General features: G+C 36.5%; 1 protein-coding gene across 1 annotated transcript in view; it reads left to right on the top strand.

The window, feature by feature from the left end:
* KCNH8 (potassium voltage-gated channel subfamily H member 8) overlaps positions 1-26,301 on the top strand; it is a 186,389-nt gene that overhangs the window by 121,235 nt on the left and 38,853 nt on the right. The window contains exons 7-9 of the mRNA XM_063409196.1: positions 152-359; positions 21,223-21,420; positions 26,051-26,250. Coding sequence (XP_063265266.1) covers positions 152-359; positions 21,223-21,420; positions 26,051-26,250 — 606 coding nt within the window. The remainder of the gene's footprint in view (positions 1-151; positions 360-21,222; positions 21,421-26,050; positions 26,251-26,301) is intronic.

Raw genomic sequence — 26,301 nt, 5'->3', positions numbered from 1 at the left:
CTAGTCAGCTATGCAGCTGAATGAAGAATGGGCAACATTTCAGAGAGCTTGAGAATTTCCTTTCTTGAAACAGGAGAACTGTGTGATAGAAGTAAGCTGCAGACAAGCTGTTCAGGTGCTGACAGGTGGTTTTTCTCTCCCTGTTGTCCAGGTCTCCCTTGTCCACCTTCTGAAAACGGTGCGGCTTCTGCGCCTCTTGCGCCTCCTTCAGAAGCTGGATCGCTACTCCCAGCACAGCACAATCGTCCTCACGCTGCTCATGTCCATGTTTGCCTTGCTTGCTCACTGGATGGCCTGCATCTGGTATGTCATAGGGAAAAGGGAGATGGAGCAGAACAACCCCCTCACTTGGGACATAGGTAAGTCCTTCCTTCCCTCATGCACATAGACACAGGTGTATATATCCATAAATGAACGTAAATATAGAAAAGGGCGTGTATAAGTACCTCAATATTTCAGGTTGTATTCAACCTTATACCATTATTCAGTGCTGTTTGTAGAGAAAAGGAAGAGACTGGCACTCTCTGAATTTCAGATCTGAAGAAGAAGATTAAAATAAAAATCAGTTGGAAAAAATAGGAAATAATTTTAGATTTTTAAGAGTGATTCCAAGTTTGGAATTTCAGGATCTGTATGTCTAACAGCCAGACAGACTGCATAGAAGAATAGATTAGACAACTCATCCTAGTTTTACAAATTAGGAAAATTCATCAACAAAAACATTCCCTCAAGTGTGCTGATTATTTCTTGGTATACATTGAAACCGATAGGCCATGAAATGTTTTCCATTTAAAAACTCCCTTTGGAATTATTGTTTAGAGGATCTTCAAGATTTGATTTTTGCAGAGAAAATGAGGTGTTTATCAATGGAATGCTCAGTTTTGGTCCAATTTTTAGTTTCTACCCCAGCCTTCATTCTGATCTGAGTGTTCTACGTTAACTCTTCAGATTTTAAGCTTTTCATTTTTTGTAATGAAACATCCTCCATAAACATAGTTCATCTAAAGGTGAGACAGTTTCCTGAGAGAAAAAATATTTGGGGTCAGGAAAATAATGAAAACACCTGTGACCAAAGGCTCAGTGATATGCATTCAAACTGCAGATAGCCCTACACTTCTCTCCTTTAATTTCTTTGTTTTCTCTTACCCCCATTATTATCTGTCTAAATATCACCTAATTATGATAAATCCAAGGGAAAAATGACAATCATATAAAGGTGCTTGACCTCAGGGAAGTGAGGAGGGTGGGTCAGGAAAAGAAAAAGAAAGAAGAAAGTCCAAGAAATATGTGTTTCTAGTTTTTCAGTAGGTTACTTAAAGATTTGTGGAGTCTTCTTATTCTTCTAAGTTGATTGTTGATTTGTCTTTTCATTTGTAAACCAGGTCTGTGACCTGCTGCTGAAGTCCTTATAGAGAGCAAACTTCTGACAGAAGGAACTGCAGCTCTAGGAGAGAGTATACAAAGAAAGCCCACTGTGCAAAAATTGGTCAAATACCACTGACAGAGAAACAAATCCAGATAATAATAATAATGATAATAATGTCTCTCTGGTGGCAAGTAGCTCTGAAGGCACTTTGTCAGCTTATGTAGGCCACAAACAATAGCTGCTTTCAAAGCATTCACTGCAGTCCAAATGGTGATGATGGGCTGCATCCTTGCTCCCCAGGTAGGGCTGCTGGCCATGCTCCCCATGCTCCCTTTCCCTGAGGCAAGGCCATGTTCAGAAAACTCTCCTCATATACCCTGGGGCTCCTGGCATTTATTGCTATGAAAACATTGACCTTCACCCACCAGTTTCATCCTTTCTTAGACAACAGGAGTAATAATCAGATGTCCCAACAACCTCATTAGAAACAATCCCAGTTTAACTGGAATGGAGACATTTCCTGGAAGTCCCATTTGTGTCTCAGTGAAGAGGGTTGTATCTGGGTTATCACACACTGAGCATCTTACAGTGGGCTTCTCAGGCCAGAACTGTTCCTTGACAACCCCTTACCACTAACTTACCTCAACCTGTGACAATCAGGGACATTCCCAGGACAGCTGTAAGCAGTGCATTTCCACGCTGGATGGGTCAAGGCACTTAGTGGTGTGTGGTCTCAGACTTTCACCTTCTACATGGAAAAAGGGCTTTTCTATTGGCCTTATACACAGGCATTTTTTTAGGCTTTTTCTTTCCTAAAGGTGTGAGTTTGCATTTTTGCCTGGAAAGCTGTTCCACCACTTTCGTGGATGGTCTCTAAAATATTTAGATGCTATAAATTTGTAATAAAAATTATACTGCAATGACTCCTGTAATGCTCTTGCAGATATTAGTTCTAGAGCTACGTTAAATAATTTATAGCTTTGGGGATTTGTTTGGATTTTTTGTTTGTTTGGGGTTATTTTAAGTGAAATGGTTTTAAAATGTTAAAGTATTAGATATTGGTTTAAAGAATAGAGCTCAGAAAATTTCAGATATCTGTCATGAAGCTGTTGTTTTCCAAGGACCAATCCAGCACTGACAAAATTTCTGGTTAAGCTTGTGTGTCACTTATATGAGCACAAAAATTTAGATTATGTAATTTTTTAAATCAGTACAAATTTCTGGTTTTTTATATTGCTCTCCACATGCAAACTACTTGCTGATGAAACACAATGAAATTAAGTCTTGGTCCTCTGTGTATCTTCTGCTATTCTGGTGATTATATGTAGCCAGCCTTTCTTTGTCATTTAAGAAAACTTCAAATAACAAGTTCACTGCACCTCATAGCATCCACATTGGGGATATTTTGAGGTAGGTGTAATTTAGAATATGAGTGATTAAGCAAAGTAAAATGAGGTCTGGAGATCATAATAAATCATAAGCAAATAATGCACACAGGAGAAATCTTGCTTGGAGTATAATTAAGGTAGCATTACTGTAAGACACTGAGGATATTCTGCTCTCCTAAAGGAAGACCTCAGCTGAAAAAATTGTGCTGTTTTGAAGAGCAAGTAGAAGAGATTTCATACTGCAGGCAAAGCAGTAGAATACGATCCTTACTAATTTTGATATAATAATACCTGAACTGGAGACTCAAGTTTCCATCAGTGCATCATACACAAAGTTTATTTCAGCCATTAAGAGGCTTTCTAATGGAAAACATTAAAAAATACCATGCAAAAATTATAATTCCTATAATCTTTTTAATTAAAGGAAATGTGTCTCTTCCTTGAAAATTCTACTTTTTATTCTTCAGTGGAATGACTCAGATGATGTCCACTTGAAAACAGTATGGCACCATGAGTATGAAAGCTGCAATGTTTGGAATAGCTGAAATATAGGAATGGGTTTGTTCTGAGAAAGGAAAATTATGTCTGGAATGAAAAGAATATTAATTTGCTTTTTATGTTTGCTGCTGTTTTGTGGGGGAGACGCAGAGGGAGAAAAAAGGCATTCGCTTTTGCTTACTCCATTTAGTGTTTCCTCAGAAAGCCTGTAGCACAGATTTCAAGACTGAGATTTGCTAACACTTAAAGCAAACATTTTAAAGCTGCAGTACTGTTAACATAATACTTTGAACCTTGCTGTGCCATCAGATATGCACCGTAGCCCAGATCTAGCAGCATTTGCTTCTGTGTATCTATTTCTCTAGCTAATTTGAACAAATGTGGTGGTTAATTTGCATTTGAATTGGGGCAATGGGAGTGATAACGTTGTTCCTATGAAAATACCCAGAACTGAAAATGGCATTTGCTTTGTTCTTACTGAACCTAATTGTGAGCCTTTATTTCACTTTTTGTCCTTATTCAGGCAACATTCCCATTGCAAATAATTTAAAAACATGGTTACATTCACTAATTTAGCCATGTGGCTGCACAGTGAGAAAGCTGAAGTGTCTGGATCTATTACTGATGAACTGTCATGATGTGAGGGCATTGGGAGATAATGGTAAAAACTGGATCTCGTGCCTAGGTCTAGTATTGCTAGTATAACTGATGACATGATTTGGAAGATACACAGCATGGGCACTGCTTTTAGATGCTGGAAACCTTTACGTCAGCAAGTTCTCCCATCTGAGGAAAGAGCTGTTCCATGTACAGCATTTTGACTCTAATGTCTGATAAAACCACGACTCCTGGACACACCATTCCCACCCACTGGAGACAGTGGTACAGTTCTTGTCCTGCTTTTCCCATCTAGCATTTTCAGGTCCCTCTCTGTTCCATTTCACCTTGTCCCTTCATTTGTTTTCTTTGGTGAAACAGATGTCTCCCTGAGACATAGCATGATCTTCACCAACCTGTAAAAATAATTTTCTGTTTCAATTTTCTGGCATGGAGTAGAGGTTATAGACTGTGTTTAGGTTCCTGGCTGATCCTAACACTCCAGTTCCATTAGCTCACATTTCTATAGCTTAACTGCCATTAGGTTTAGGCATGGGCTCTTTATTTGCTGATTGCTGTTGTGTATTAATATATACTGATCTAATCCCCTTAAAGATCTTAATAAATATGAGAAAAATATTTTTCTACCTGTGTTTACAGGAAACAGATAATATTGAAAATACTTCCTCTTGCTGAAGGCATTCATTCTGTGAGAACCATGTGAGCTGTTGAAACCCAGCTGTCTTGATTGCAGCAAGGAGATTAGGAGAGGGCCAAGAGTCAGGATGCTGGCTTCCTTAGATAATCAAAACTGTCAGGTATAATTTGTGCCACTGTCTCAAACAAAATTTCTTTCCTGTCCACCAGAAATTTAGCTGCAACTTTTTGTTAGTGCTACAGTAACATAACATTCTGGCTATGGAGAGGTTGTTATCAATGCAAAATACAGTAAAAAAATAACCCTTGTTTTTATAGTTAATAAATGTTTTCTTTGGAATAAGCTTTAAAATCAGACCTGTAAAGGGCACTGCTCTTCAGCTATTTAAATCTTTATTTCAGTTGAATACCTCAAGTTTCATCTCAGATTTTTACTAATTTGCTACTAGTTTTTTGATGTACAGCTCCTTTGAAAACAAAAACTCAGTTGTGACTGAACCACATACTCTGCAATATAAAACTTCCCACACACACTTTGTTTGTCATGCTCTTGAAGTCAGAGCCTTTAAAAGGACTTGGATGCTGACTCCCAGTGAATACCCACAATTAGCTGCCAGTGGCAGAGTTAGGTGCAGAGAAAGGTGCTCAGCACCTGAGTGGTGCCAGTAGTGGTGCCAAATGTTGAAAATAGACTGTGCCTTCAGGGCTTTTCAGTCAGGTATTTTTTGTCGCATGCTGGACTGAAGCAAACACCCTGAATTCACAAAACTACCTTCCCCACCGAGTTCTTCAGTAAATTTAGATGCAGGGACAAGCTGACTGGAAGATCCCCAACTGGTGCAGATAGGAGTGAATCTCCAAGTGTCTTAATCATGTAAAGATTTTGGCCCCATGCAGAAGTTGGCTGAAATGGGTTTTCCGAAATGCAGGTGTCCTACGTCTTACATGCAAACTTTAGGTTAAAATCTTGAGCTCGGGTTCCTAAATTCTGCCCAGGTCTTTTGTGGTCTCCAGGTAGCTTCACTCTCGTCAGAATTTTGTAAGTCAGCATCAAGCTTGAATATCCATTAAGGGAGACATTTGCCTGTAATTCTCTTGAGTTTCAGCAGCCTGGTAAGTTTTAGTGCCAGGAAGCTTTTTCCTAGTTTATGCTAAGAGACCAGAGGCACGTGGTTTTTGTTTTGGTTTTCACAAGACTATTTTTATCTATGTGTGCATCTGCTAGTTCTTCCACAAATATTGTATATTAGTGAGCTAACAAGTTTCTGGTGCTCTTAGACCCAGCATAACTTTGGGTAAATAACAGTAGAAATTGTATCAGAAAAATCAGCGCCATTACTTTCATTCTTGATCAATACAATACATCATTTGTCGAAACAATAATTAACTTTTGACTCCTAGTGTTTTCATATTATACTAGCTCTCAGAATGTACTGTAGAAGCAGGTAAACATGAATGTATTTTTGATAAGCAAAATTACTTAAATGGATAGATGTGACAGAAGACTGGGTATGAAACTACTAGATAGAGGCTTGGTGTTTATTTTCCTTTTTTTTATATATGAATTATCTTCACTATTAATGATCTTAGATCACTCTAGCTTTATCCCTGTACAAAATTTTGTTCTGCTAAAGGATTAAAAACTTGTGTTTGAATGTGACATGAGCACTTTTTACTTAATCTAAGCACTCAAAATACATTTTAAAAATATGAAAAAAAAAGTTATTTTTAAAATGTGTGTCTATCAGTCTACATTTGAACCCTCTGAGGCTCATGTTTGTAACATATTCTTAGCAACATCAACAATCAGGAACTTAGTTTCAAAAAAAAAAAAAAAAAAAAAAAAGAAAACTGAGATTTTGTGTGATTACAAATCTCCAGGTGGGGGCTGTCAGGAAAATCAGCTAACAGAAGGCACACAGTAAAACAATAGAGCTAAGGAATGATAAAGTTTTGGACCCAGATGATGGAAATACTTGGTATGTGCAGGTACGTGTACATACTTCTGTATTCCAGACCTACCTTCTGGAGTTTAAGCCTGGACCCACATCAAAAGAGCTTCCAGTAATTTCAACAAATGTTCGGCTTCTGAAGAGCTAGTACTAATGAACTACAACTGGAGTCTTGGGAAGGGCTGCAGCTGGCACCTGCTCTCGTGCAGTCTGGCAGATGGCAAGGTTGGGCACAGGTGCCCAGCACGCCCTGCTCTGCTTTAGTGGGAACAGCAGTTCAGTTTGTTTTGTGGCACTGTAAGAACTAAGTGAATCCTTCTCCCTGCCAGAAAGAGCACTGGTAAATTTCCAAGGATGTCAGCCAGGAGAATCGTGTTCTACCGTAAAATATTGGTCTGGTTTCACTGCTCTAAACACGCATCCATCAGGTTAGAACTGACATGTGTAGATTTATGAATCCTTGTGCAGAACAAGAAGGAACACCATGCTGACTACACTGCATAACACATCATTCCCTAGCAGTGATCAGTTGTTCACTTCAGTCTGTCATCTCTCTACCTGAATGTTTGATTTTAATTTCTCTTTCAGTCTGCTTCATTATGTTCTCAATTATCAGTTTTCTTCAGGTTTTGTCATTAGTAATAACAGAACCTGTTCCCCTGGAACTATGGTCCTTTCTGGTTTTGAAGAGGCATCTTTAAGAAAAATAATTTTCAAAATATACTTATGTAATGCATATGAGTGCTGGTATCTTCATTCCAGTCAAATAAATTTTAATGCTCTGTTGACCTGGGGTATCTGTATTGAAGGTCCATTGTTGTGTGGAATAGAAATATCTGTATACTCACCTGTCTAGTTTTTTGTTGGTTTTTTTTGTGGGGAGTAGGGCTGAAAAATCACTTCTAATTAATACTTGAAGGAAATGGTTAATCGTTACCACTCTTGTGAAGTATTTTGGGGTATCAGTAACTGAGAGACTCAGCCAACTAGTTTGGCTGGTTTCTTGCAGCACTATATAAAATAATTAGCCCCTGGAGTGTCATACAGAAATAATAAATAGGAATAAACTAGAGAGCAAAACAAGATGATCACTTTGAAGCTATGAAACTTTTCAAAGTACTCATCTTATGAATTACTGCAAACAGGACTTATCACATTGCATATACTTTGAAAAAGACAAGGATATACCAAAATTCTGAAGCCTAACATAGTGATGAAACACTCTAAAAGAGTTCAAACAGAAACTTTTAAACCCAGGGGAATATCTAACACTGAAATGCTTTTAAATAACTTTACTGCCTTTTTTTTGTCCTTAAAAGTTTTACTCTTCTGTGAAAGTAATGATTTTATTGTACACATAATGTGTAAATTTTCCATGAATTGTTTGAGGTTCACAATACCTAGCCTTGTTAAAACAAATATACATAAAATCATTAAAATTAGACATAATGTACTATGTACTTCAAAACAATCAAAAAATCTTTATTTAGAGTCTGCTGGATATTTTATCTGAATGATGAAAATAATTCAGACGTAAAATACTATATATGAGGCCAAACTTGGAGAAGCTCGTGGTGTGAAAGGTAATGAAAGAAAACCTTTTTTAATTAGGTTAGACTTTTGAATGAGGTAGAAATGAGAGGAAGTTCATCTGGCTTTTGAAGAAATCCTGTTTGCAAATAAACATAGTTATTCATTATTTTTAGTACAATAAAAGCAGAGGCACATAGTATTTTCTGTGTCTGTCAGTCTGTTAGAATGGACACAGAGAAATTTAACTGCTGAAAGGGAGTTTTATGTGCAAAACTGTTATCACCAGACCATATGTGGGAAGTATGTGTGGAAACCTTTCTGCACATGGTAAAGACCTATACTTACAAATTAAGGTCTTGGAAAGGCTCATCTGAAACCCTGGCCCTGCTGTTTTGCCTGTTCTGTATGTTCAATACATATTACATAAATAAATACAAACCATATATCAATGTACTTTCTACAACAGGTTTTCTGTATTAAAATCCCTCATTTCAGAGCAGTGTATACTAGACCTTGTCAGAATTTGAAATATAAATTTATATTTTAAAATATTCATAGAAATTAAGTTTGTGGAAATTATTCAATTTTCTATTTGTAAACCCAAACCAGTGTTTTTGATGTCCAGGCATGTGAAACTAAAATATCATTTACTGAGCTGAGCTGAAACATTCCTTCTGCATTTAGATTAACATCAATTTGTACTTTAGCTGCTCTGGGCCTTAGTAAGTCTTCCCTGCTGTTCTTTCCTACAGGCTCAGTTCCTTGATTAAACTGTATTTTCCTTTACACATCGTACTTTGCCTTCTGATTGAACCATTTTAAGCAATCACCCAAATACCACAGGACTGAGATACCTTATTGGATTTGAAGCCCAGAAAAAAAAAAAAAAAGGCATGAAAGTAGTTTATTAAATGGAGTGTGAATTTTTTTACCTCATTATTAATGCATTTCCAAGATTTTGTGACTAGTAAAAAAATTTTGGACAGTTTTAAAGTCAAAGGTAAAAATCTGGCATGCGGACAAAGCCCCTGAGATGTGACAAAATGTCCTGTTGCATTGAACCACAGATTACCTAGGTATCATTTATTAATTCTACAAAGCAGTTTTTACCTCAGTGGAAAAGCTGTATCTGGACCAATTTTTGCAACCATGATAGAAATTTTCTGTGCCACACACAGGGGGAAAATCTACCTAGTAAACATCCCAGAAGAGGGCATAATCCCAAGAGGTAAAACAATGCCAGAATATTTCTACACAACTTCTGTAATGGGAACAGCAGAGTATAATTCATTGCAAGTTGAAAATATTGTGCACAGAAGCTCTGTTCAATTTGAAGTTACATCAGAGTCTTTAACCCTTGACTGCTGTACTTAGAACTGTAAACTCTTGGCTGCAGAGAGACTCTGGGGTTTATTTAAACCAGATAGTTGAAGCAGGACTATCCCATGCAGTAAATCAGGTCAAATACAACTTGCTCCATCCAAGTCCTGAAAACCTTGATTGGGTACCCTGTTCTAGGGTTACACTACCCTCCTCTGAGAGCTTTGTACAGTTTGCTAAAACATTAGTGTCTTTTACATATTGGTGTAACAGGAAGTTCTGTTAGGACTTCTTAGAAATTTCTACTTCTGTTTTAAAGCTCATGGCTTTAAAAGACTATAACTTCTCAATCCAGTTTAAACCCAGGAAGCCTTTGCTATGTATTTTGAAATCTTTCCAGCAGCTGCTTCAATAGGTGATTGGACTGCCTCTCAGCCCCATCACATAGGTAGAGCTCCTAGGATGCTAGAATGCCTTCCAAAGACATCCCATAATGACTTAAATAGCTTTTCTATTCTTTTGTAGGATAAGTATGCCTTAAATTTTTAATCTAGAAATGTCCTTTGCATATATATTCCTATTTTCTATTTATTTATCCTTTTTTCTCTGCCCTTTATCAGAGCAGGTGCTTGATAAAAGAAGGGTTTTCTGCAGCCAGAATAGAAAACTGTTTCTGTACAGAAATGAAGAAATTATTCAAGTCTTTTCTTTCCCGTCTCTCTTCCATTTTCCTATGCCCTGGAAAATATTTCTGTTCCTTTTGTACTTTCAGGTGACAGTGCTTAGAGTTACCTACTAACTACCTTCGGCCAAAGAAGCCAGTATGAATCTGTGAGAATATGTCAATGAATTCTGCAGCATATAAAGTTTTACACAAGCCACATTCTGTAAAAGTAATTATACCTAATTATTTTAAATTGTTTTTGATTGTCAGGTTTAAGAGAGCTGGATATGAAAATGCTAATGCTTAGGATTCCCTTATGTCACATTCCTCAGAAAGACCTGTCATGTCTGCAGACATAAATGTATTATATCAGAACTGCATCAACTTTAAAACTTAGTAGTGTGCTTTTCCATTAAGATATCAGCTTTCCTCCTTACTTTTTTCTCTTTACATCAAACCTTTATTACACTGCATATTCTTGGGGTTTTTTTTTATCTTTAGATATAATCTAGAGTAAAATATCCCCTGTCATTGATCTCCCCTTAACAAAAGCCAAATATGTTTGGATCTAAATTTCCTTGAGTCAAGTGACACATAATAAAAAAAAATTGAAAAATGTTGTTAATGTTGTAGAATCAAGGAATAAGAACTAAGACAAAGCAAGAGCAAATAAAGTGCTAATACCATTTATCATACAGCTCCCTGTACAACACAGTGGCTCCTTAAGAGCACAGAGGAGAATATTCAGACAATGCTATAAAATCGATGGAGCAAGCAAGGAGAAGACTGTAGAGAGGGTTAACACACCCAGCTCTTATCTAACCAGCATGGGTGTTGTCCATATAGAAGACAAGGAGAAATGGATGTCATGTAGGCTGTAGCAGTCTCCGCTGACACAAACTGAACTCCATCGTGTCATTATCATCTCCTGTGTGATAATACAGGCCAGTCAGGTGGAAATCAGCATGGTTTTACTGCAATTCTGCATTTAACCTTTCATTTGCAGTTAGACCTACAAAAGGAAACAGTTTCTGTGCTGAGGCTTCAGCCCCTGTTTTGCCAAGTTGGGATACTGCGTTTGAGCAGGTAGTAGGTGCTGAAAGCTGCCTCAATTTCTGGAGTGAGGAAGATGGCAGGAGAGGGGAAGGGACACCTGTCAGGGACCACTTGCATGACTCAGATTTAAAAAGCAGAGTCTGGGAGGAAATAGCTCTACTCTTGCAGACTGCTGGCAGTTAGACAGAATGAAAATATAAAATATGTGTAGCATATTGCACTGCTTTTCTAAAAATATAGTCCACTTGATATCTTGCCCTTGCAAATATAAAATACTTTTTAAAAAATTTTAAGATATTGATTACCATTGTCACTGCCTCCATGATAATTTATTTGCAGATTCTGGGTCAGAACTTTACTATACTAACTCTTAGGATTGAGAAACTGTCATAAGAACTGAAAGACTTTATTCTCTATTTCTCTGATAGTGAAACTCGAGCAGGTGAGAACAGGAGGATAGAGGTGAGATTAATTTACCATCTGTGCCATGCTGCACACATTTAGTCACAAAGTTTTGCTAACAACCTTAAAACTTACATTCTGGAAGGCATTGCTTTGGGGGAGACTTTGGCCTATTTTGATAATAAAGGTTTCATTTTAAAGTATTGCTCATGGAAGGGAGTGTTTATTTCTTTAAAAAGAGAGGAATAGCCTGCCTGCAGTAGCTCAAAATCTTTTTGGCATGACTTGGACTCCAAACACATAAAGCTGCAAAACAGGTTTCTAACTCTTTAGCTGACACGGTAAAAAAACCCACTCACTACCATAAATTTTATTGCAGGAACACCTGGGATGCTACTTAGGGGTCAAGAGCCTTGCCTCCATTGCTGAATTAACACAGGATAAAAAGGCTACTCTTGCCCAAGAGGATATTACAGTCTAAATATAAGATAAGAAAAGCTCTGACAGATGGGTACAGACTGATGGGGCACAGGCAAGCAAAGAGGGCATGGATGGATCTGCTCTTTGCACTGAATGGACCACCAGCACAAATGTGTCTAATTCCAAACTTGGCTGCAAAGCATTTAATAACCTGGAAAAGGACAGTAACAGCCAGTTTGCCTAAGGAGTACTAATGTTAAATACTGAAACTCTGTAGTGACATTGTGAACATTTCCTTAAAGAAGATGATATGCACATGATTTATATACTTCTGATTATAGCCTCACAATTTTACTTCTCAAATTACCTATACATTTAGATTTGTATGTTTTACCTGTAATCTAAAAATTAAATTAACATTATACTATATTACAAAAAAGTAGTTAATTTACTCATGCTACTAATTTTTTAAGTGTAAGAACCCTAGGAAAATATACTGGGGAGAACAAACAAGATAATTAAAAAAAAATGGAAAGGTGTTTTTCTTCACTCAAAATATTTTAATGCCATTAGAGCTGTTTGTAAACTATTCCCAGTAAAACTGAAAATTTTACCAAAAATAGTTAGCTGTATTAAGTATTTTGCAAGTATTGTCTGCTACTGTCACAAAAAGTTGATATTGAAAATTTCCCCCATCTTGTCCTTTCTTTGGACCTGATGATCTCCAAGGTCTTTTCCAATCTAGCTGATTCTGTGATTTAATGGTGTGGTGAAGGGAGAGTAAACTGCTGACTTGCAAAAGCAAGAGGGATTTAAATCTCCCACATATACATATGTCAGATGGTTATCTGACAAATTACTGTTGAGAAGAGAGGCACTAGCTTATCACAGAGTAGATTTTCAAGAACATTCCTTTTCCAAGTTTACTGACTCTTTGATAAATGAGGCTGAAAGAACTTATGACCTAGTTCTGCAGGAATGCAGGTGCACTGACCGTGTATGCTGGAGCTTCTTTGCAACAGTAAGTCTGAATGTTTAGAGAACTATTCAAAATATCAAGAGGAATGAGTTCCTTGCAGGTCTGCTGAGTCAGCTGTTAAAATCCTTATACATAGCTCTTATATGTAATATAGACAGGTGTCTACCTTGGAATTAATGTATCTCTACTGTAAGGGGGCTCTTTATTACATTACCCTGTGAGACTGGTACAGAGGGATATTGGAGGCTTCCTCATAAATATGAGGAACAGATCTGTCTCGTTTGTTTAGCCATCCACAGAATGCCAGTTGCATGTCTCAAAAATGCAATCTGCAGCCTTATGAGGCAGCAAAGCAGAAATGCAGCACAGGGGTGAGAGGGACAACTCACCCAGAGCCTTATGGAAGGGATAACCTCTGTGCTCCTGCAGAGCATTAGCTGGTTTTTTGGAGGCTGTCTTGAAGCTCTGCCCAAACAGATATGTCCCCCCCATACCACTCTATTCTTTCTTCTTTCATCAGAATAAACTCTACTTGTAGGCATGAAGTAACTTCTCTGGAAAGACAATATTTTTCCACAAAATACTGTCTTTCCAGTAGACAGAGTTATCTACCACCTTTAAGAAGCATCTAGGGCTCTGACTGTGAAACTTTACCTGGGCTGTTCCTCACGGATTTCTCACAGTAGGGGAGAAAGTAAAAGTGCAAAACTTTGTTTTACAGACAAAAGAAGATAGGACATAATCTAGAAATTTTAAGATTTAATGCATCAACTATAGTTAGATCCTGGCTAGAAATGTGCAGGGATTGAAATGTGTGAAGCTGGTAATTCGTGTACACTGTGTTTTTTAGAGTGTTTATGCAGCATTTTGCATTAGGTGGAAGATATGCCCAACTCCAGACTGTTCTAACTTGTTGCTAACTAAATATTTTAAAATATAGCTTTCTAACACTGTCTTCTAATAAAATGCTGTAATTGCAAATATTTAATATCAGGCCTTTTGCTCTACTATTTTTTAGCCATGAAGGTGCCCAGGAGTGATCAACCAGAAGCTTTGGAAATTGTATTATAATTCTTATGGTGCCTTCACTAGGGTGGATTGCAAGCTTCCCATAAAAACTATATCTCCTTGCACTTATGGCTTCCCAAAATGAAAATGTAAAGTATTTAACAGACCACGCCTTGGTGATGAAAAGATATTACTTCCTACAAGGAAGTTTTCTCCATATCTTGAAGGTGGCATCAATTTTACCATGAGAAAAGAAAAATGCTACTTTTTTATTCTAAGTAGTGATACTCGCAATTTAGAGGGGTTTTTTCAGATAATTAAGGCCAAATTTTCAGGTTTTCAGCAGTTCTGTGAGCTCAGCTGTGTTTTTCTTGTTATAAGGAACATTGCAATTAGATATTAGATTTTTTTTCTTGTTTAATTCTGTGATTGAGGTGCTCTTCCTGCTTAAGCTACTTAGTTCATTGAGTATTTCACCACGAAATCTTCATTTTCAGTGAGAACAATGGGTCAATATCTTGTTATGACTTTGTCAAGTTAGGTGAGTTAAAGCTTTGCAAGGTGCAATTTCTTTTATGCTACCTTCTAAGTGTACATTCAATTAGAAATACAGCAGCCAATTTATTTACAGAGTATTGGTTAGCCTTATAAAAGAATTCACTTTTCAAATGAAATTAACTTTTGGTAGACCTGACAGAGGTTAAGCTTGTATCTAAAAATGCTCTAACCCAAAGAGTTATATCTTATATATGACAAAGGGGTTTTGAGGTGTTTGCTTTTTTTTCTTATTGTCTGTAATGTGCACACTCATCAAGTAAATGTATATAAACTTTTATATATGTCTGTAGAAAATCTTGTGTAGTTTCCATCAAGGTAATATCCACGTCTCACATTTTGGCACTTGAAAATCTACTCAACCAGAGGTTAAGTTTAATCTGCTTGTATAAATTTAACATAGGTTAATGTTAATTTTCATTGACTGGGTTAGTCAATGCAACCAATGCACCAGAAAGTTATCAGGGATCATGACATAACATAGAAAAATGGGTGAAATACTAAAATGGACATAAATTAGATTTAAAGGTATACAGATAGTGGGTTTTAAAGGTAAGAGAAAGGCAATGCTATGCTCTGTGGAGACAGGCACCCCTGCCTTGCATAGATCCAAAGCACTAATCCCCATCCTTGCTGCATGCATGGCAGTTCCCAGTCAGCACAGCTGGCGTCTGGGCTCTGCTCCCGGGGTCACACAGGGCAGCCCTGAGTCCTCTACCACAGGGCTTCATTCACAGGCACTTGAGAAAAAACCATGTTTCATATAGCCAAAGTTAAACCTGTTTGTTTTCCATGTCATGGCAAAAATTTCCCTCCACAAAATTTGAATAGTACAGTAGGTGTTCCTTTACTCCTGTGACACCACCAGTCTCATTCATATCCAAATTATGACTTTCTTGTTTAAAGAAAAAAAAATTAAATTAATCATAATAAAGAATATACTCTGGGAAAGACTATATTTTACAAAGCTAAAAAGAAGATGTATTTTGAATAAATTATTTTGATACTTTAACATTTTTAAGATGTCTCAGTGCTTGAGAAATATGTTACTGTTTTTATCATATTTCTTTCTTATTTTAAATGTCCACTCTTTGCAAGAAAGTGTATTAGCAGAAAAAAAGATCAAGGGAACTAGATTAATGCTAATTATTTGTGATTGTCCTGCAGCCATTACAGTTATGTCTGTTATATTAATATCAAAATCATTCTAGTTTAAATTTCATACATTCTTAATTAACTTTTACTTATCTTGAATACCAGCTAATTTTCTTCAAATATAAGCTTCTTGGCCAGAGCTGTTCCTCTGTACCTTGTACATATCATATAGATACACCTCTGGTTTCCTCTTACTCAGATAACGCTATTTTATTATCTTCATTTTGAAAAGAGCATAAATTCCTGTATTTTACTAGTGTGCAATTCTGCCATTTGAGCTCATGTGCTGCAGCTGTGTTTTCACACTTAGAACCTGCAACTGTGTCAGATGTTCAGCACTGTGTCTTGTGTTTTTGGGGGGTTTTTTGGGGTGTTTTTTTTGGGGGGTGGGGGGAGGTTAGTACCTATTTTTTTTCCCCTAATTTGATTCCTGTTCTACTTATTGACCTAGTCCAATAAGATCTGGCACATTTACTGTCCTCCAGAAGCAGTGGTTAAAGTTATGATTGCCCTTCTCACCTTTGGGGTTGTTTAACCCTAAAACCATCTGCTCTGGTACCTGGGAACCTCCCACAACATGACAGGCAAAGCTCTAACATATATCAAACCTGTAAACAAATGATCAGGTTTTGTGACAATGAAAGAGGAACAGCAATATTCCACAGGGTGAAATAGGGGGAATGGTTCTGTTTGGTTTGTTAGTAGTCTGGGGGAAAAGAACAAATGTTTTAGCAGGGAAAAGTTGCACAAGACGAAACCTTTTTGGCTAGACAGGGATAAAAAAGGCTTTGAAGCTCTTGTAAAGAACCTGAGTAAACACCATAAGAACAGAGGCAATGATTATTCAATAATGCAGTCACACACACAAGAAGCAAAATGATTTCATCTTCTCATACACCTTTCAATTCTAAATGTATTGTATCAGTCAGCAACATCTACAAAGTAACTGAAAAATTCTTTGGAAGCAATCTTAGAAGCAAATGTTTTAATTGTCTAATGAATGGAAATTATGGTTTGATATAGTAAAATGTATTCATTATGCTGCTATAATGATCTCAAATATAATACTGGCTCTGGCCTCCCCTCCTCAAATGAACTTTAACTATGATATATTCAGAACAAGCCACACAGACAGTTGAGGGAAGTGATTTGGATATCTAAAATCACAGAAACTAATCACAAGTGCTTTTACCTGAAAAGAAAGTAATTTTCCTACTTACTCTCTCTTTGCAACGGTTTTGCCTTAAGGTTTATTTTGTGGAGGTTAATACAAGGAAACACAGAGATGGATACAACTGAAAATCTTGGTTCATTGAGATCGATAGAAACTTGGAACAATTTTCCCCCATCTAAAATGGAAATATGAGATGTTTATTTGCAGATCAGAGAGTGATGCTATGTGATGGAAGGGTGATGTGCTTTGCTGTGCAAACCTACAGCTCCTGGCTGCCTGGCTCTAGGTCTGAAATTAGGAGCTATCAGCAGTGATCAGGGACTACTGAAGTGCGAACCAACACAGCTCTCAGGCTACACTGTGATTTTAATCTAAAAGTTCATTCCTGTGATGAAGGATCTCATTTCTCTTGTATAGTTTTCATCTTCTCCTTAATGACCCTAAACTGTTCACTGCAACACACATTAGCAGTCATAAGCTAGCGACTTCTGTGCTGAAACTTATAATCTATTTATAGCAGAAGGTTGCGTGTTCTCCAGGTCAGGACATTTTTCTATTATTATTTCTTTCCAGTGGAGCCAGAAAAACAAAACTCAGCCTCAGACATACTCTCCAGTGGTAATCCTCACTAAAGACAATCCTCAGTGTCCTTTAGTTGACTCCACCATTTCTCACTGCATATTCTGTTTCTTTACTATCAGCATAGTTCTGCTTACTCTCACTCCTCACTAGCATGAAAGGGCCAAGTACGGTCTAGCCCTGAATGAGGCTTAAATACCATTTAAACATTAAAAAAAGTGATTATGTGAGAGCAGATAGGGTTTAGTACTTTCACATTTCCCCCAGGAATACTTGAAGTCCCTAAATTTGATGTGGATTCATAGCTGAGAGAAGGTCAGCCTTTGTCATCCTTTTCTCTTTTAGCATCATCACTGCTATGGCTTTCAGACATTCAGGTATGCTCTAAGAGGCACTCTTTATCCACACCTCTTTACTCTTCCTGACACTGTAGTGCAGAATAAACTGAGAATTTTGGTCCTTTTTTTAACTGGAAAACAAAATGTTTGTTTTATTTTTAACATAAATGCTATAATTAATTAATGCATTTGAAAATGCATCTAATTTGTATGTTTTTGAAGTAGTAAACAATATTTTGGTATGTTAAGTGTTTGGCATAATAGGAAAATCTAATAGTAGTATAGAATGAAGCTACAATTTATAGGGAATATTGTATATACTCGATGCAGAGAAAGCACTGAGCCAGGGGAAGGACTGATTTTCTGGATGTCTAGTAAATGAAGTAATGTGGTTTACATCCAGTTAAAAAGTATGTCATCTATGGAAGTTTAAATGGTTTTAAGACTTCTGCTGATACTTGAGAATTTCCCAGATATAAGTAAATGAAACTCAATACAGATTCTTACAGCAATTTTCAAAGTAGCCTAATGGAGCTAGATATCCAATTCCTATTGACTTTTCCAATGGGACTAGATTACTTAAGTGCTCTTTTTCCCTTTGAAAGGCCTTCCTCTTAATTATGCTAATTGGCATTTTCAAATGTTTTCAAAGTCGGAGAGCTGTACCAAGACAATGTTAATTCTGAACCAGACAAGATTCATAATGCTAAATTCTAGGAAGCTCCTTCTGACTTCAAGGTATATTTATTTTTCCCTTCTTCCCTGAGGGCAGAAATTAATTACTCAGGCTTGCCAGAGAATCTGCTGAGAATTGTTACCTACAGGAACTGAAAAGGAAAAGGCATCAGTCAGTGCTGCTGCCTCATGACTATTTCCATTGGCTGATGAAAGTATTTACAGCTAACTATAGCTTGCCTCCACCCTGAAACTGAGAAAAAAAAAATGCAGTGCTATCAACAAATATGAGAAGTACAGTTGATCTGGAAGATATTGCAGCATTTTATAAACTCTGACTGAAACACCACTTTATATATATTTTTTTTAAATTCCTGATTAGGATAATCTCTGCCAGCCAAAATAGAAATGAGAAGCTGTAAACATGGTCTTATCTACAAGTCAGAGGAATTTATTTTTGGGGTTTTCCCTTTCAGACAAACATTTTCTCTTCTGAGTCTAAATCTTTCAATAAATTTACTTCACAGCTGTTCTTTACATTGTGGGCAATATTTTAGCAATCATTAAGGATTGCTAATCGTTGTTCACTGCTACTGTTTAAGATCAGTGATAAACTATGTATCCTGAGGGGATGATTTGTCTGACCTTCAGTTATACCACAGAACTAGACACTGAATACTAAACTCATCTCAAATACCAGTATCTTGGCCTGAAGTGTTTGCTAGGAATTGTAAAATGATTACATTGGTATTTTGGTAATTTTTGTAGAAATATTGTAGACTTCTAGTGATTGATGCAGTGTAGACCCCTATTTTTGCACCTTACTTTTACTAGCTGTATGAATCCTTTAGGAGCAATGATGTTTCAGTGGGGTTGGTTGAAAACCTTAGACATAAAGCAAGTTGCAAAGGAGAAACCAATTCACATATATCTCTCAGTTAAAGAATGCAATCAACCACCTTTCCTGGATAGCACTGGAAATGCATGAAAAGTGAGGAAAATGGAAATACACAGGCTGAGACTCAGTGGCTTTTAGAACACTCCAAGGCAGGAGATTTTCTCCTAAAAGGCGTATCAGTTACAGTTCCTTAAAATAAATTGTTTCAGTTTTGCAGCTGAAACAATCTTGAGCTGATCTTGAACTTTATGATTGTATTACTTTACATTAGGTTTAGATAGATCTTTTTTATCTTTGTCTCCTCTCTGCCAGAGAGATTTTCTTGGGTTTTTATTCTGTGTTCTTTAATGTTTGTGATTACCTCCCCAACTATAGAAATATAGGAATTAAATCAGCCATAAAAAGGACCATGCTATTGTTGGCGAAATTTAGTGTAATCTCAGAAAAACTGTAGTGCACCAAGGACTGATATTGACTCAGCTAGGCTTCTTCTTCTTTTTTTTTTTTTTTTTTTTTTTTTTTTTTTTTTTTTTTTTTTTTTCACCATTTTGGTCTACTTTTATTTTAAATAATTAGGAGTCACAAATATAAAATAGCTCCATTTGATTATTATCCAGGCAAAATCAAGGACATTTTCATATGCTTTCTTGTCAGTTGGCAAGGTGAAACATCCTATTCAGTACTGCCATCATATGACAATGCAGATTGCTTTCATTTATGCTTTTGATGAAATTCCCTGTCCTGCACAGAGTGGATCAGCAGGGCCATGGCCAGACCTTGCTCTGCCATTACCCAGCCCTTCTGGCTGAGCTTTCTCTGCAGGACAGCATGCCAGAAAGCACAGACCTGAGCATGGGGACAACCATGGCTTAGCAGGTCTACTCTAGGTGCTAAATTCCTACAGAGTTTTTTCTTAACTTAATTGGATGTCCTGGAGCAGATACTTTAAATCTACCACCTACTTTTTGCAGACATTCTGTGCAATGAGATTTCCCCCAGCTCATATTTGGGTTCATCAAAATGCTGACTGGAGAAGGAATAATCTTCAGGTGGGGATTCAGTCTGTCAGGTCCCAGCTTACAAAAGGGAGACCTCCTAAACAATTTTCCTGAAAATAAAATTCTGTCTGTCAGGATTATTATCTTTTGGCAGTTCTCCCTGTATACCCCACAAAGATTCCCAGTCGCTCAAGCAAGCTGTTTAACAGGCAAAACTGGGAACACAAATAGATTTTTATCCTTTTTTTCCCCCAATCTTGATTTTTGTGAAGCATTGTGTTTATGTAATTCATTCAGGTTGTGTTTTCCAGCTGCATTTTTTTTTCCCTACATTGTTGCTTTGGGGTTGTTTTGTTGTTTTTTTCAAATATCTGAGGCAGTAGCTAATTCTGCTTCCTCTGGCACACATAGACTCGTTTATCAAAATGAAAGGAAAGATTAAATGAACAATTTAGAAAATACTTACTGAAGCATGTTTCGAAAATTAATTCTAGTTTGTAAGTTATGTTTAGTGCTTTGAATCTTTTCTACTGTAAAAAGAAACATGTGAAAAGCTCTGAATATGTAATTACTATTATAATGATTTAGTCTTACAATGTCAAAAAGCTTTCCAAGCATTAATTAATTGAAAGAATCAAATGATGTTGCATTGTTGCTGCAGTGCTACTAGGTGAAGCTTTTTTTCTTTTTAGTGACTTAATGGATTTTATAAATTATCTAATTAGACCTGTAATATGCAATTCAAAACCACTTGATTTCAATGCAGAAATGCAATTCTTATAATAAAAAATCGTACATAAAAATAAATATCCCAGAGACACGATACTTAATGAGTTGCATAAATTCCCATAGTTTAACGCTCTTTTTATTCTTGGAATTGTGTGAAGAATATGATGTCTTTTAAGTAGATTTTTGGGCGTTTCTAGAACTGGTTTTTTAGTATAATGCATAGTTTTCATCGTGGTGTCAGTATTACTTAAAAGTAACTCTTTTTATGCCTTGTTTTGCAGGTTGGCTTCATGAGCTGGGAAAACGAATTGAATCTCCTTATTATGAGAATAACACACTGGGAGGTCCATCAATCAGAAGTGCCTATATAGCTGCCCTGTATTTCACTCTCAGCAGCCTCACCAGTGTTGGCTTTGGAAATGTTTCAGCCAACACCGATGCTGAAAAGATCTTCTCCATCTGCACAATGCTGATTGGGGGTAGGTACAATCAAGTGTCATTTAAAACATTTTCAAGGAGCGGGAAAAGTCAAATAAAAACTGAAATATTACTAAGTTTCTTAAAAGAAACCCCAAACAAACACAGGGGAAAGCTTAATGAATTTATTTTAAAATGGCAAAAGAAGAAAGCAGTTTTGTTTGGCTTACCCTAGATAAACTCTCTTAGGCACATTTATTTCTAACCTTTTGTTCACTAATGGTGACAAAAGACAGAGTCGCTCACTGAAATGCAAGTTCCCATTATTAACAGTGGAAGTGGCCCAGCCATGTGTTGTGGATTTCAGTCACTTGTGGCAGGCGCTTTTCCAGACAGGTATGATGTGCACATCAGCTGCAGTTTCATCCCCTCAGCAGCCCTGGGAATGGTGATGAGGATGAGGGAGAGGGGCAGCCCACAGGACACAGTGTCTGTGAGCTGGTGTGTGTCCTTGTCTGAAGGACCAGACCAGAGAGAAAGAGAGACAGAACAGAACAGAGCCATGAGACTTTTGGGGAGCTTTACTACAAAAAAAAAAAAAAAAAAAAAAAAAAAAAAAAAAAAAAAAAAAAAAAAAAAGCACTTTTTTAAATTAGATAATTATCACTGATAAAAATTTGATTCAAATTTGAATCAGAATGCAATTTTTTTGTCAGAGTAAGCCAAGTGCTCATTTGTCGTCCCCTTTCTTCTGCTGAGGCACCTGAGTGCAAAAAGCAGAGATTTGTAAGCCAAGACCTTTAGAGAAAATACTGGAAGCTCTGTCTTTACGTTCATGTTCCTCCCACAAAAAATCAGCTGTGCCACTTCATGATGTATACATAATACAGCTCAAAGACGTCACATTGGCCATGAAGGATAAAAACAAGTCACTGCTAGAGTACTCTGTCCTCCCTTTTTCTTTCTGCTGGCTTAGTTGTTCTGGAAATTCTAGTAGGTCTTTCCCCAGGGCTAGTCAGTAAAGCCCTGGGTGTCAGCTTTGCTGGATAAATTCTGCTGGGCAACAATAAATTGGAAATTTGACACTTGAAAGCCAGGGAACATGATAAATTACCTGTAAATTATGTATTTGCAGCATTAAGTAAAATAATTTTTCAATGAATTATTTTCATTTTCCTCAATCCTGAAAATGAAAGGCAATAATATAATGAATCATCCAAGAATGATATAATTTTGTTTTTGACAATTTCACAAAACCACAAGCAGTTTATTAAATTCTTTCAGTGGTTGCATAAAATTAGAGTTTTAAAATACACTGTGGTCTCTGTTCTTTGGGGCTTTCAGCACATAAAATCTGTTGGAATAAAGGAAGGAGTTTTCATTTATATCAAGGAGTCAAGAGATCTGTGTAAGGCAGTGATGAATATTTAATTCACTTTAATATGTCAGAGCTTTCATAAATATAATAGAGTAGGTATAGAAGTATCCTATGCATTTATTTAGTCCAGCTATAAAAAAATGACTTTTATTTCTTGTAATGTGCTTGTACATTGAATAAATTGTGAAGAACTAGTCACCTGAATGGAGTAAGAGGGAACTGACAACTGAAAGGGGAAGTTGCTTATAGGCAAGCAGGAGAGAATGGATTTATATCTGCAAGAGTTCAGTGAGCAAGACACATCCAGGTAAAAAAGAGCAGGCTGATTTGCAGGTATTTTCTTGAGGAATTATATTTTAGACACTAATGAGGAAACTCAAAGGAGTTAGAATGATACTGTAAAGATTGGTGAGCATGCTGTAGAAAACTCTGCTAGGAATAAAGTGTTACTCCATATACTTAGGGACATTATACCTCTTCATTTCTTAACATCTGTTTTAGTGTAACTTTTTGGCTGTATTATTTAATTTTAAAATTCCCTAATGGAAAGTGATCTTCTGAGAAAAATTAGTTTAAATTTTTTCAGACTTTTGACCTAGCCATTAGTTAATGAAATTTCATGTGTAATGGATAGGGTGAGTTAGTTTATCAGTCGTTTTTCTGTATCTCTTTAATGTATGACACTACAAAGTGAAAAAATTAAGTAAAATTAGTTAAACCTTGAAAAAGTTTAAGACAGAAAAAACAGATGTAAACTTAACAAATAAATAGCATATAGAATACATTTTTAATATTTACTGGTCTCTTAGCATTAATTTTTATTTTTTTAACAAGTCATGTTCTGAAGAAAAAATATCTTGTTCAATACTGTATGTCTTCTTAAAGTTGGAAACAAAATTTACTTATTAAAATGTAACCAGAATTCCTAGGATACCCAGCATCTGTAAAATATTAACCAGATCTGCCCATCAGCAGGTGATCATACCATGTTCTGTCTTGTATTATCCATGTTCTTTCATCAATTACTGTGTATTTTTGTATTTAAAAGATTGGAGGCCCACTCTAGTAGCTCCAGTCCTATCTGGGATCAGAGGTGATCCTCTGTTCCCCAAGCAACTAAAATGTGATTTAAAATATCCATTAAAATAAAGGCCACTTTATGAAATGCAGTTCCTAGAAGTTTTTGAACTTGTCCTACTTGAGTATGATAGAGGTGTAATAGATTTCCTACAGAAAGTAGGGTAAGTGTATGATTATTTGATAAAGAATTCTAATGCCTGTCACAGCCAAGAATAGCTTGTCATTATGAGAAGCAGTTGCCTTCCAATGTATATGGGCAATGACATACTCTACCATAATAATAAAATTCTAGATGATATTTCTGCCTGTAATAACATCACTGAGATCTCTACATTGCCCAGCTCCTAACCTTGGAGTCTGGTGAGGGATTTACATCACATGGGAGTCTTACATTTGCATTCATACACCACCTAATGCTTTACCCCTGCCCCCATTTAAACTGATTATTGCATCCTTAAAGAGGTTACGCTATTTCTTTAACCTATTTATCTGTGTCTGGCTGAATTGTTTCAGACCTAGCTGTCAAATTTCTAATATAATATCCTGCATCTAGTATTGCACCAGTCCCTCACTTTCTGTTGCTCTTGTTTCTGATAGGAATGACTTAGCAATCCTCTGCACCAGCATGAACAATACCTAGTTGAAATAACTGATTATTTTTAGAAATAAATTTCCAGTTAGGCTTACTATTCTTACTACATCCATAGTCCTTTTCTTTCTGCTATTTCTACACTGCAGTTCTTTATCTGTTTCTCTGCACTACCTTCACAATAAAGACATAGATATTGTTACTAGCTCCTTTGCATTTTTCTCAGCCTGTAAAAGTTTTCTAACTCTCCAAACTACAGAATTTTCTATCTCCTTCTACCATTTAAAAGTGCATTCTTTCCTCCTCCTGTTCCCCCTTGTCTCTTCCCACTCACACCGGACTTCTGTAAAGTGATATACAAGGTCAACAACTTGTCTTGTTTATAAACCAATTCCTTTCACTCTGAGAAATCCATCTGCTTTCTTTCAAGCACTATAAAGACAGATATCCCTATGGAGAAATAATAAAGATTTTAGTAATTTTTTTAAAATAAACAATTTGTCTATGTGTATATTCTATACATCAGATCAATACCATATGACAGACAATTTAGCAGTGATTTTTCCAATTCAAATAAGCAAATACCTTTCTGCACAGACAAACCCAGATGGCCTATATCTGTAAATATTTCTTTGGTTTTGCTTCTGGTCTTTTTATTCCCAAGCCAGTAACTAATTGCAGACAAACTCCAGGATGTCAGAATGATTTTAACCATATTTGACCTTGCCAAGCAAAATAAGAAATCAGATTGTCTCTTCAAATCTTTCTTTAACCTGAATTTCTGCTTTAAAATGGGGGTTTTTTCTGACTTTTTAAAATATCTCCCCCAGAATGTAATGCATTTTTAAATGTTATTTACAACCTCATTCTGCTGATGGTCTCCATTAGTACTTGGTTTTATTTATGTGAGTTCTCTGAAATCTATTACATTCTGTGTAGTGTCCAACTGACCATTTGAGTCTAGTTTTTGTACTGGTTATTAGTATCTCATTATTTTCTGAGCATACCTGCCTACATGTATTCCTTCCTGTACTTTTTACAAAGGCCTATGATGACAGGACAAATGGGAATGGTTCAAACTGAAAGACAGTAGGTTTAGATTAGATATTGGGAGAAATTCTTTACTGTGAGGGTGGTGAGGCACAGGAAGATGTTTCTCAGGGAAGTTGTGGGTGCCCCATCCCTGGCAGTGTTCAAGGTCAGGTTGGATGAAGCTTTGAGCAACCTGGTCTAGTGAAAGATATCCCTGCCTAAGGGTGATTGTAACTAGATCATCTTTAAGGTTCCTTCCAATCCAAACCATTCAATGATTCTATGATTCTATGTTCTGTTTTCCTTTTCTCTTAGACTATGGACTCAATTTGACTTAATTCTTTTAATTAGTTAGATACCCTGAGTAGATAGAATAAGTTGTTCTACCTTATCCCATGACAGTGACTCGTAGTGTCTCAAACACCAGAAATTAATAATCATATTAATACCACAGGATTAATATACCATTACTGGAGGAGACTTATATTGAAAAGCTTTCTTATATCTCTCGATGAGGAAATTTTTGCTCTGTGAAGATGCTGTTCATTTTCTGTGTTGAGTTTTATTGATCAACAAATGACTCCACATTGCATGTAACTTCTATACTCCCTAGCTCTGATGCACGCCTTGGTGTTTGGCAATGTGACTGCCATAATTCAGAGGATGTACTCCAGATGGTCCCTTTATCACACAAGAACCAAGGATTTGAAGGACTTTATACGGGTCCATCACCTGCCACAGCAGCTAAAGCAAAGGATGCTTGAATATTTCCAAACCACGTGGTCTGTCAATAATGGAATTGATTCCAATGAGGTAACCAAATACTCATTAAACTTAGAATAAACTATACAGAAATTACTTTTA

The sequence above is a fragment of the Prinia subflava genome, chromosome 1, assembly GCF_021018805.1.
Source record: "Prinia subflava isolate CZ2003 ecotype Zambia chromosome 1, Cam_Psub_1.2, whole genome shotgun sequence".
NCBI lineage: Eukaryota > Metazoa > Chordata > Aves > Passeriformes > Cisticolidae > Prinia > Prinia subflava.
This window is presented reverse-complemented; position numbering and strand designations above follow the sequence as displayed.